General features: G+C 39.4%; 1 protein-coding gene and 1 long non-coding RNA gene across 3 annotated transcripts; one reads left to right on the plus strand and one right to left on the minus strand.

Annotated features, from left to right (window-relative positions):
- The first annotated feature begins 907 nt into the window (after nt 1-907).
- Nucleotides 908-12,697, plus strand: LOC111838382 (cathepsin S-like). 2 transcript variants are annotated; one of them, XM_023801288.2, is made up of 8 exons: nt 908-1,354; nt 7,085-7,263; nt 7,455-7,577; nt 7,828-7,980; nt 8,701-8,925; nt 9,042-9,207; nt 10,116-10,218; nt 10,778-12,697. In XM_023801288.2, the coding sequence occupies exons 2-8, from the start codon at nt 7,144-7,146 to the stop codon at nt 10,875-10,877; spliced, it is 990 nt and encodes a 329-aa protein (XP_023657056.2). In that variant the 5' UTR covers nt 908-1,354; nt 7,085-7,143; the 3' UTR covers nt 10,878-12,697. The 2 variants fall into 2 exon arrangements, with proteins under 2 accessions (XP_023657056.2, XP_023657054.2); XM_023801286.2 differs by having other exon boundaries at nt 909-1,358.
- On the minus strand, nt 2,430-3,726 carry LOC140592558 (uncharacterized). The gene is made up of 2 exons (XR_011992886.1): nt 3,661-3,726; nt 2,430-2,679 (listed from the first exon to the last, which is right to left on the minus strand). It is a non-coding gene; the product is annotated as an uncharacterized lncRNA (long non-coding RNA).

Here is a 12,697-nt window from a genome sequence, read left to right on the forward strand (position 1 = left end):
ACTCAATGGACCCATTTTCTATCCAACCTATCAAGTCCAGGGTCACGATTAGTCGGCAGACTATCCCAGCACTGGACATGAGGCAGGGGACACCCAGCATGGCATGGCAGTCCATTCCAAGGCACACAATGTGAGACAACAATAAAACACAACTGCTTGCACTGTGGAAGAAAAGAGATAAGGGGCGAATGAAAACCCACAGACCAGCAGGTGTGAGACCACATTTCTCACCCAGGCCATCATGCTAATGTAATCCAATGTACATATCCTTTCATTACAATGTATTTTTAGCTTTGAAATACCCCATTTTAGGTCATTTTATGTATAAAATGAAATATACAATGTCAATAAATGGGTACAGCCCTGGTACAATTTTGTTCCCCAAGGTGCAAACAACATTAATGTTCCCCCAGTGGTACAAAAATGTTCCTCATAGTCTATTTCTGTACCTTTAAAAGGTACATTCACCTACAACTAGGGTACAACTGGCAGACGCTTGAGGATACAACCCCAGTGATATGTAATTGTACCCTCAAAGGTATAAATTAGTACTTTTTTCTTGATCAAAACTGAAATTCAGCAACACTAATTCAATAAGGATTTCGCTATTTAGGCATACCTGCATTATATACAATCAGAATCGCGGAGTAGTTGTGATATCAAGTGTGTAGATTTGGGTATGGACGGTAGGGACATGTCCTTACCGATATTGTAGGAGTATTCTCTGTGTTCGGCGCCTTGTGATTTACGATGTATGTATAATGATTAGCTGACATAGAACGAAACGGGGTTTTTCCTTAATTGTGTTTACATGCTTCTAGAAAGAACCAGTTCTTGGTCACTTGCTCACGGGTTGCAAGACATTTCCGGGTTGAAAAATTTCTGTTCTTTAGAAACTTTACAGAAAGACAGTATACCAAACAGTTTAACTCATAAACCAAGCAATTCACATTATCAAAACAGCGGTACCAAATTTATTATTCAGGGGATTGAATCACTAACAATTAGAACTTGAATACAAGCTATTTTAAATTATTTTACTTCATTCCCATTTACTTTCCCTCTATTTCACTATTTTGCACTACTGTTACGTAGCTATATAGCATATATGTAAGTGCATTGCATATTAAGTCGTCCTTGACTTTTGTTTTCTTATTTCAAGTTTTGTTGTATGGGGATTTTATATTCTCATTCAGTTCGTTAGGCGGTAATTTTTTGTTAGTAAAAGGAAGAAAAAACACATCAAGGTGACAGTCACATGACAATATAGCTATATGAAGGCAGTGCTTCCCGAAAGTTTATCTTACCAGTTTAACTTACCTACGGGTACGAAGATCTGTGTCTAGCACGCTTGGTAGGTAAGTGACATCCCTGATTTTTACAAATGAAACAATTCCAGTTATAAAATGCATATACATATTTAACTTTGTAAAAGGTTTCTTAAAAGTAGTTGTACTTCAGAGGTTAATAGGTTTACTTTCACTTTTTACACTCGCAGCCACAATGCTTTGATTGACGCTGTATTGTAGGAATTACTTTTCAGATAAATATACGGGGATACCATTCGCTTGAATGGTTGTTGGGATAAATGCTGTACGATTCGTTTCCTTGTGAATTATGCGTTGATTTGCTTTTTATTATTGTGTTCTGTCCTGCGCACTTCATTATGTGGTGGACTAATAAAATAGCAATCTTTACTTTCGTTTAATCCCAGGTAGCATTCCCACATGGGCCCCATATGGGCTTAATGTGGGCCAAAATATGGGGCCCATGTGGGTTGGCCCATATGGGCCCCATCAAAATCTGCACCCAAGAATCAAATGGGCCCCATGTGGGCCAGCCCAGAAAACCCAAATGGGTTCGGTATGGGTTATTGCTGGGCCCCACATGGGCCAATTACCTGGGCACAATGTGGGCCAGCCCATATGGGCAAAGATGTGGGATTTATCTGTGGCCCATATGGGCAAATGATGTGGGATTTATCTGGGGCCCATATGGGCAAAGATGTGGGATTTATCTGGGGCCCATATGGGCAAAGATGTGGGATTTGTCTGGGGCCCATATGGGCAAAGATGTGGGATTTATCTGGGGCCCATATGGGCAAATGATGTGGGATTTATTTGGGGCCCATATGGGCAAAGATGTGGGATTTATCTGTGGCCCATATGGGCAAAGATGTGGGATTGATCTGGGGCCCATATGGGCAAAGATGTGGGATTTATCTGGGCCCCACATGGGCCACATCACCTGGGCACAATGTGGGCCAGCCCATATGGGCAAATGATGTGGGATTTCTCTGGGCCCCACATGGGCCACATCACCTGGGCACAATGTGGGCCAGCCCATATGGGCAAGGATGTGGGATTTGTCTTAAACTGATAAGTTAAACTGTGGCTGAACCAAAAGTAAAGAAGCAGATAGGCCTAAAATCAGTTTTATGCAATATTTATTTAAGGAAAATCACACACTGACATCACAATTAAATAAAAAACCAGTTTACATTTATTTTACAAATTAAAAAAACCTCTTAGTCCACCAATTCCACTCTCCCCTGTTTGGAAGGGCCACTCTTCTGCTCTGCCTCTTGTCTGCGTCTCTTTTTGTAGAGGAATGAGGTAATGCTTCCTTTCACCTCATCTTTTGTAGCCTCTTTCGTTTTTGAATTTTTCCACACAGCACCTGGAAAAAAGTGAGGAATAATCTAATTAAATTTGTGCATTCCATTTGGCAGTAAGTGATATTTTATCTGTTTATCTAAAAATAATCAAATTACTATATCAGTCAATCCCAGAGTACAAGTTTAAAATCACCAACCTAACAATTACCAACCTAAAAATACAATAATATCTGCATTTTTATTGTACTGGGAGCAGCAGAGCATAAACAAATTTAAAACTGAAAAAAACTAATGTTAAATATATTACCACTTCTCAATTTATTTAAAACTTTGCCAGACTGCCAATTAATTTACACAGCGTGTAGTCAGAGTATGGAATAGTCTTCCTGATAACGTAGTGCAAGCTGAATCCTTGGGAAATTTGAACCCTCCTTCCTCTTCCTCAGTCCCCCCCGTAATTTACGCCCATGCTTCTACGCATCTCTATGGTGTTTCTTTGCAAACAGGTTTCGGCTTTTAAAACACCCCTCCCCCAGGCCCGTTAAGGTGAAGGACGAGAGACGCTAAAGCAAGGCGCTGGGAAAATGCTTGATACATGCAATATGTCCATCATGTGCATTTAAAAAGGACGTTCTGAAATAATTATCAAAAAGGAACTAGATTACATTGGCAAATAACATTTGTTCTCCCGCTGAATTGAGTTATAATTTAATAATCATCATTTTACATGATGTTACGAAAAAATGGTTACAAATGTTTTAAACTGATCTGACTACAATATTGTACTTTATACTTTAACATCTATCACAGTATAGATTAGACGGCGTTTTAATACATATATACACACAAACACACACACACAATGGCGGTCATATACATTAAACAATGTTGTAAATTTAAAATAAAGCGCATACATGCTCAAAAAGCATTTGAGTTGGAAACTGTAGTTAAAAATATAAGAACGTTCAGATGCATGCAAATTGATATAACTCTCTGTTTATAATGTATTTTTCAATCAAACAATCAACTGTAAAATTACTTACCTAAAACGCACCGGGAAAGTTTTCAACTTCTGTGGAGTTTTTCGGGTGGACGTCCGGTGAAATAACCGTTGGAATGTATCGCGCATGCGCAGTACAGCTCTAGCCCGCCAGGCCTTTTCAAAAGGTGCCTGTTTTCTGACTGATTGTTTGATGACTTGTTTGATGAATCTGTATGTATGTGGTCTTCAAGTATGTTATTTTTAAAATGTATTCACTCCTATTTTATTATGATGTTTATCAAAAAAAATAAAAATATTGATTTAACATTAGATGTAATTATCAGCTAAAACACAGATCTTATCAAAAGCTGTAGCCTATATTAAAATGCGCCCTGGGGGGGAGACGGGGGATGGGGGATGGGGGAGCAGTCACAATGACGTGTGACTGCACATTCACGGGGGAGCTGGGGGGGCAGAGACAATGACGTGTGAATGTGTCATCTCTGCTTGGCCACAATGAAAAGAGATATGTTTGAAGGGGTTAGGGTGAGGTTGTTTTCCTAACTTAAGAACACTGAACCAACGGTCAAGCATGGTGGTGGTAGTATCATGCTGTTTTGCTGACAGTACTGTACATTGCACAAAGAGGATGGAATAATGAAGCAGCACTAGGTAGATAGACTGGGATTTTTTTTGTCATAGTAGCAGATACAAAAAGAGGACCATAAAAGAAACAGAATAATAAGTATTTACTGTAACCCTCTGGATCAAGTCTGAGGCCTATCACCCACTTTCAAAGTCGTCTGACATGCCTTGACATTTTACAGTTTTCCTGAATTGCTAAAACACATTTCCTAAAATCTCCTCTCTTTTTCTCAAACCACTATAAGCACAAATCCTAAAATTCAAGCTGAACTCACAATACCTTACACTCGTCTTGCAAAATCAAACAATCTTCTGAAAACTATTATCTTTGCTCAAAAGCAAACACTGCTTTCAGATCACACATCAAGCCAGTCGGTTAAATAAACGCTAATGAACATGGTCATTACACACTACAGCAAAAAATTGAAAACACTATACAAGTCAAATATTTGTATATAAGTCAAAACTGTTGCTGGCATGTAAATTAGAAACTGCAAGACTATAGTAAAAAGAGTATGGTCGTCTACCAAAAATATTTGTATACTGTACATTTATGACTGCAAAAACAGAATAACTAATATATAACATTAATTGCTGTATTCAGTACTCCAAAAAAGTTACTGTAAAGGACAAAGCCAAAAAGTAAAGCACAGTACAGAACCATATGTTTATTTTTCATTTTCCACTCTGTCCACCTTTATTCTCCACAATCTTATCAGGACTAGGTATAAATAAATCAATTCCTGGTGTGAACTTTTCAAGATCGCATTCCGGAGCTCAACATTTGGGACGTTAATTCTCGTGTAATTCTGGGGGTTTCAAATTTCCACTCAGAAACTTAATTAAATATTAAGAATCAAGCAATTGTATGCGTGTTCAGAACAATTATAACAGCAGTAATTTTTTAGACAAAATCACGTGTTACCCATATTGCGTTCAGCCACATTTCACCCATATGGGTTTGCCCAGATCCTGCCCATATGGGGCCCATATCGTTCAGCCCACATTTCACCCATATGGGGTTGCCCAGATCCTGCCCATATGGGACCCATATCGTTCAGCCCACATTTCACCCATATGGGTTTGCCCAGATCCTGCCCATATGGGACCCATATCGTTCAGCCCACATTTAACCCATATGGGGTTGCCCAGATCCTGCCCATATGGGACCCATATCGTTCAGCCCACATTTAACCCATATGGGTTTGCCCAGATCCTGCCCATATGGGACCCATATCGTTCAGCCCACATTTCACCCATATGGGTTTGCCCAGAACCTGCCCATATGGGACCCATATCGTTCAGCCCACATTTCACCCATATGGGGTTGCCCAGATCCTGCCCATATGGGACCCATATCGTTCAGCCCACATTTAACCCATATGGGGTTGCCCAGATCCTGCCCATATGGGACCCATATCGTTCAGCCCACATTTAACCCATATGGGTTTGCCCAGATCCTGCCCATATGGGACCCACATTGTTCAGCCCACATTTAACCCATATGGGGTTGCCCAGATCCTGCCCATAAGGGGCCCATATCGTTCAGCCCACATTTCACCCATATGGGGTTGCCCAGATCCTGCCCATAAGGGGCCCATATCGTTCAGCCCACATTTCACCCATATGGGTTTGCCCAGATCCTGCCCATATGGGGCCCATATCGTTCAGCCCCATATGGGTTTGCCCAGATTCTGCCCATATGGGCCCCACATGGGTAAAATGTGAGCTGGACCAGCCCAGATGGCCCATGTCTTTCCCATATGGGCCCCATATGGGAATGCTACCTGGGATCCTTCAATACGATCTTATTATATAGTAAAAGAATACTTTGTTCAATAAGCTTTTCATTTATAATCTTTTTTGTTACCACATTGCACATTATACAGCAGCCTAGTTTCGCTACCGTTTTTCTTCTTCGTGTTTTTTATGAACAGGCTCCATAAGACACACATATAGATAGAATGTGTGCCGTATTTTGTCATTCAAACACACTGACTGCTAAAGTGACATTTAATCTCATCAAACAAATAATCAGTTGCAAGGAGGTATGACATGGTTCTCAGTAGGCCTAATTTAAAATTTGCCAAGTGTCTCGTTATAACGAGATTTGATAATACATCTATAGGCTAATACATTTTAATATAACTGTTTGTACATCCACGCATAGCACAGGACAAAGTTTTAGATTCTAAAAATCAAAAACTATTTCATTATCATGTAAAAACACACAGGAACCTTTAATTCACTTACATATTTGCTTTTCGTAGACTGTCTGTAGTCATATTGCATTCCGTGCCCCTCCGCATATCGTAATACGTTGTATTTGTGACAGACCCATAGCCATTATTTGCTACTAGTATCGCTGCTTTTAATTATTTAATTAATTTCAGTTGTCATTAGTTACAAAGTTATGGAGTCACATTCCCTTAACCTTAATTTCCCCATTAGATATAGGCTATGTATTTTAGTACGCGATTTTAGTGAAGACGAGGTTTTTCAGAACGCTTTATTCGCATAGTAATAGGACTCAGTGTACCACCTATAGCCTTCATGATACGGTTTTCTTGTTATGATGAAATAGGTGTCCACTTACAATGAGATACACTGCGTGTCAGGATAACATTCTCACATATGAATCCATCAGTTAAATACCCCTGATATAGTCAAACTCCAAAGACTACTTTTGATTATTGAAAACCCATATAGTAATTCGCTCAAAAATATATAAATGCTCTCATGTACGGTACCAGAAGGGATTTATTGAGGGTCTTCTCTGTAAAGATATCTGATGGAACCTGCTGTTTTAAAAATGCATTTTTCTTTCACTTCCCTCCCAGAACATCTGGCTTACATTGTAACACAACACAACTTTCCCAGAAAAGGTGTTGGTGTCAGAATGTGGAAAATCCTGTTTATTGTTGCACTGTCTGGAGGAGCAGCGGCCCTGGTCAGTCAAGACCTGGATCAGCACTGGGAGATGTGGAAGAGCACGCATAACAAATCCTACCAGCAGAAGGTGAAGTCTCACAAATTTGACTATAAACATGTGAAGGTACACCTGACACGGGCTTTTAATCAGTAACTACTTCAAAGGTTTGATTAAGCTGACTGTGCAGAATGAATTGTACCTTTATTAGGGACCAATATGCCAGTAGGAATATTTGGGATTTTTCTGTTGAGCCTAAATTATGCTCCATGTGGGGGCAGAATGAAGAGCTGATACGGAGGCAAACTTGGGAGAAGAACCTCCAGCTGATCACCCTACACAACCTGGAGTTCTCCATGGGGATGCACACCTATGACCTAGCGATGAACCACCTGGGGGACTTGGTGAGTCGTCGGCTTGTTGTCAGGTTGTAACCATTGCCAGGTTATCCTTAAAGTTCAGGGCTGCGTGTCAAATTATCCACATGATAATCTGTTATTTTTATGAAGTTTCACAAGAAATCTGTCTATTGTGATATGTGTGATATATTTGTGTTAGATATCTGGCTTTAATACTGTGTTCCACGGGGGGGGGGGGGGGGGGGGGGGCGCATGCCAGAGAGCATTGAGGAAGATTTTCTCACCTCTATGTTAGACCACAGAAGACATTTTATCTTCCCTGGCTGGTACCCGCTTTCCTTATGGTCTTCAAAGGGGGCATTCGACATTTATGGGATCTTCTGCAGCCTTCTTGCCAGATTCCATTGACTGGAAGCAGCAAGGTTACGTCACTGATGTCAAGAATCAAGTAAGAAAATGAACAGCAACTCCCACACTTTAAACCATATACTCAGCAGAGGTGGAAATTTAAGGTCCAGAGAGCAGACAACCAGACCAAGATTTTGTTTCAACCAACCTTTTGAGTATAAAGAATCACAGTCACATGGTTGGTTGAAATAAAATAGTTTAGGAAATGCTGATTTAGATCATATGATTGTCTCCTAAAGCTAATGACAGTCATCATCTTTTAACCTCAGATTACACTGATTTCAAAAATACAAACTGCTTGTGTTCCAGAGTTTTTGCTTAGTCATGATTCAGTGTCAGCTGATTATTCTAAGCTTTCTCAATATTACTTTAAACTAGGGTTACCACATTTGGCGAGAAGAAAAAGAGGATGTGTCCGGGGATCAGAATATTAATGAGTTTCCGTGTTCACTAACCAACCAGGCAGCATTCCTCTCATGAATATTAATGTATTGGCAAACCCGGACATACGGTGACAGTTCAGTGATGTTTCTTGCTTGTATGGTGCTGTATTGCTGCCTTTGCCTTCACTTGGTAACTCCAATGTGCAACACTGGGTCATATGGGTTTCAGCGTTAAACCCGGACCAACCGCCAATGTTTGAAGAACTACCCGCTGGCCTGGACAGAGGCCCAAAAAGGGGACGTGTCTGAGGAAACCCAGACGTATGCTGAACCTACTTTAAACCGCGATCTGTGTAGTAAGGTATCGTCTTTTCCAGGGCGCTTGTGGATCCTGCTGGGCATTTAGCGCAGTGGGGGCCCTTGAGGGCCAGCTGATGAAGACTCAAGGGAAGCTGGTGTCCCTGAGCGCTCAGAACCTGGTGGATTGCTCATCCAAGTATGGCAACAAAGGATGCAATGGTGGTTTCATGACTAGAGCCTTCCAGTATGTCATTGACAACCAAGGCATAGAGTCTGAAGCCTCCTACCCTTATACTGGCCATGTGAGTTTCTTACATCTAAAGTGCTTGAATTGTTACAAGTGTTCTGTTTGTGCCACCAAAAATGGCAGTCTGTCTGTATGAGGGCTGCTGTGATCACTTTCTGTGACCCGTTTTAGGATGATCAGTGTAAATACAACCCAGCCAACCGGGCTGCCAACTGCACATCATACAGTTTTGTGGCTAGGGGCAATGAAGATGCCCTGAAGGAAGCTGTGGCCACCATTGGACCCATCTCTGTGGCCATTGATGCCACCCGGCCATCGTTTACCTTTTACAGGAGTGGTATGTGGATTCTTGGGATATGATTGCTGACTGTTTGGAATATTTTGGGCTGGGAATTGATAAAAAAAAAAATAACGACAAGAAAAAAACTAATCTACTAAAAAATTGTAATATTTTTATCCTATGCATACTTCCTTCTGGTGATTAATTTTTTTTTTCTTATTCTTAAAATAAAACTTGGCATCAGCTTCCCCGTGAGACACCAACCGAATTGCTGTGTTCAAATTCAGGTGCTGCATAATCAAGGCCGCATTCGAAGACCGAATGCGTCACGGCGATGCAACAAGGCCGACGGTTCTTTCAAATGCGGTCTAGGAATGCGTCCTTCTTTTGCCGAGTGAAGGATCCACTTGTTGGATCCTTTGCTGCCCAACATATCCCAAGATTCTCTGCGTAGACCATTGAAGAACACAGACTCCAAAAGCTACAAAGTCCGCGTCCTTTGAGGGATGCAGCCCCTGATTTTGGACACAGCCCGAATTTTGATTTTAGCTCTGAATTCTAGAATCATTTGCAACATCAGGGCCTAAACTCTCATGTTGTTTACAACCAGGAAAGAATATTATAGGTCTCTATTCAAATCAATGCTCATGCTATTCTTCTATTTGGGTAGCAAAATACTGCATGCATTAACGAGATCAATGAAATAGCAACACGTTATGATTTTAAAAACAGCATTATGACTTTAAAAACGCATGAACTCTCTAATTTTTCCACCCCTAGTAATCTTGTGTATGGTTTCATTCAAATGCTCAGTTTTTGCTGATGGTTTTAGTCTCCGTGAATGGTGCATTTGTTCATAAAATAAATAGACTGAGCATATACTTTTTGAAATTCCGCCATTTTAAAAATGGCCTCTAACCTCCACCTCTAATTGCTTTTGCGTGATGCTGTATTACTTTTTCCAGGTGTGTACAATGATCCCTCCTGCAGTCAGGCTGTAAACCATGGTGTACTCTTAGTAGGCTACGGAACATCGAATGGTGACGACTTTTGGCTAGTGAAGAACAGGTAAAGCAATTTACATTCATATTATGAAAAGAAGCACGATCAAATTTAGGTTGCATGGCTTGATAAATGTATTCTATATCCTTATTAGGAATACAGTTTATGTAACGTTATGCCAGTTTTGACTAGAAAGTTCTATGTAAATATATGCTTAAAATGTATTTCATACAAATGCATATTTATTCAAATTATTTTAGTTTTCGTTTTGTGGAATATATTGATAAAATAGTCTATTTGGATATAAATGAAACATTTATTATCCATTATCATTAGTATTTTAATATATTACTTAATATGAAGCATTTAGAGATTGCAACACATTTAATATTTTAGCTAAGATCAAGCCCTCCAGCTGTTTTTTTTTCTGAAAAATTCATGTTTGTCTGAAGGAGCAAAAACATTATTAAAATGACACAGTATAATGACATAATCTAGCGAGATCGCACAGTAATTGTTAAATGAGATGGTTTAGAAATAATTCAGTTAGTGCTGAATTCTGCATTGATTACTGAGCCAAAAGCCATACATGCACTTAAATACTTGCTTGCCGTTTCTTTTTTAGTTGGGGACAAGGTTTTGGTGACCAGGGATATATTCGAATGTCACGGAACAAGAACAACCAATGTGGCATCTCTCTCTATGCCTGCTACCCCACTATGTAGGGCCTGAAAGCTGAAAGAAACACAAATGACCAAATTCAACACCCGGGAAATGTTTTCAAGTCTATTATCAGACTAGTACTGTCAGGCTGTATGCTAACATTCTTTAAATAATCATTTCTGTGGTTGTGGGATTTCAAAATATTTACACAAATGGTGATTTTTTGCATGATTATTTTGCGTTTTGTACAATCCAACAAAATCTTTTAGAAAAAATGTCATATATTACTATGCATTTCCAATAATTTAATGATAACTGTGACAAGGGGAGGGCATGGAAGTTTTGAAGAAGGATCAGCCCCTTTATTCACCTGTAATATATTTATTTTTATTTTTTATTTTATGCGGCAAGTGTACTGTGTGGGAGTGTCATGTAAGAGTCAGACTCTTATTGCTGTGCAATTTGTTCATTTAAGCCAAGCAGGGATTTCTAAGTATTTCAGATCTCTGTGCCAAAAAAATCACTCTGCTCCATCCTTCAGTTCCTATCCAGAAGAACCAGGTTTTACAATCATTTTTAGCAGAGATATAGTTGTCTATTGTATTTTGCAGGAACAGGTTTGTTTAAGGAACATCACCGACGTGGGAATCGCCATCTTCTAATTTCGTTTCCCTTTTTTCTTGTTTTGCTGCTTTGGGTTATCAGCAGATCTCATTTGTTATTTGAACCTGAATTCTGAAAACAGTGAATTTTCAACTCCATTTTTATTTGAATGTCAAAATAACCCAGATTTTTTTTACCGTTTATTAAGGTAGCTAGTGAACTTTTATTTTAAAATTCTAGCATTATAATGTACCTTACTTTCTCTTGTAATTGCTAAGAACTACAGTGAATTATATTATAATCAACATTTGTTTTGAGTGTTTCGTATGTTAACTCTTACCAGATACATGAAATTTGTGTGTAGCATTTGAAAACCATACACAAGACAAAGAAATATATATATATATATATACAAAGTTCCTAAAATTCTGTGTAATTATTATGCATACAAACATGTCCAGCAAATGTCAGCTGCTACTTCTATCAGCTAATGCTCAAAAAGCATCTGTAACACTTTAGAGATTTACTGAGTGGATTCTTTCTGCTTCCATGACCTTGTGGTCACTCAAGCGATCTACCTTTCTGTCTAAAGTTAGCTAACTGACATTATTATAAGATCATAACACAGCCTCAGTCTGTGCTAGCACATTGATTACGTAGCTACACAAGAAGACGTGCATGATATATTTTGACGGTTAATACAGCATTTGTCTGTGGGAAAACAACACAGAAACAATTCAGTTACCTTCTTATACTTGCAGTAGCACATTTACTTTGCTAGCAATTGTAAACAGCTGAAGATAGCTAGCGTTATTTACGATCGCTTAGATGTGAGTCGTGAATGTCACAACATGACAACTTGTTGATAACGTGTAGAGTTATCGGTAGAAGACAGGAACAAGTAAAAGGGTGAATTTCAATATGCATACTTGATCGTATTTGTGTTCTTGTATACCCACTACAGTATATGTTATCTTCCGTTGCCAAAGACCAGTTCCATTACTGGAGTACTGGACATGTCAAATGGTTTGTAGGTGTGTTGACAGGAATAAAGCGGGCCGAAGTGGGTGGAGCTGCTCATGTTCTTATGGTGGAAAGTGTAATCAAGCTTGGGACATTTCTTCCGCTACATAAATATGAAACATGCATTTAATTATAGATATTTATTAAAGTCATTGCTTGACCAATATGTCTGGTGAATGTCTGGTCCCTTTCTGAAATAACGTTTGTTGACAGAATTTTCAGCCAATAGAAATAAACTTCTGGCATGCCTGCTCTA

Source organism: Paramormyrops kingsleyae, chromosome 9 (genome assembly GCF_048594095.1).
Source record: "Paramormyrops kingsleyae isolate MSU_618 chromosome 9, PKINGS_0.4, whole genome shotgun sequence".
Taxonomy (NCBI): domain Eukaryota; kingdom Metazoa; phylum Chordata; class Actinopteri; order Osteoglossiformes; family Mormyridae; genus Paramormyrops; species Paramormyrops kingsleyae.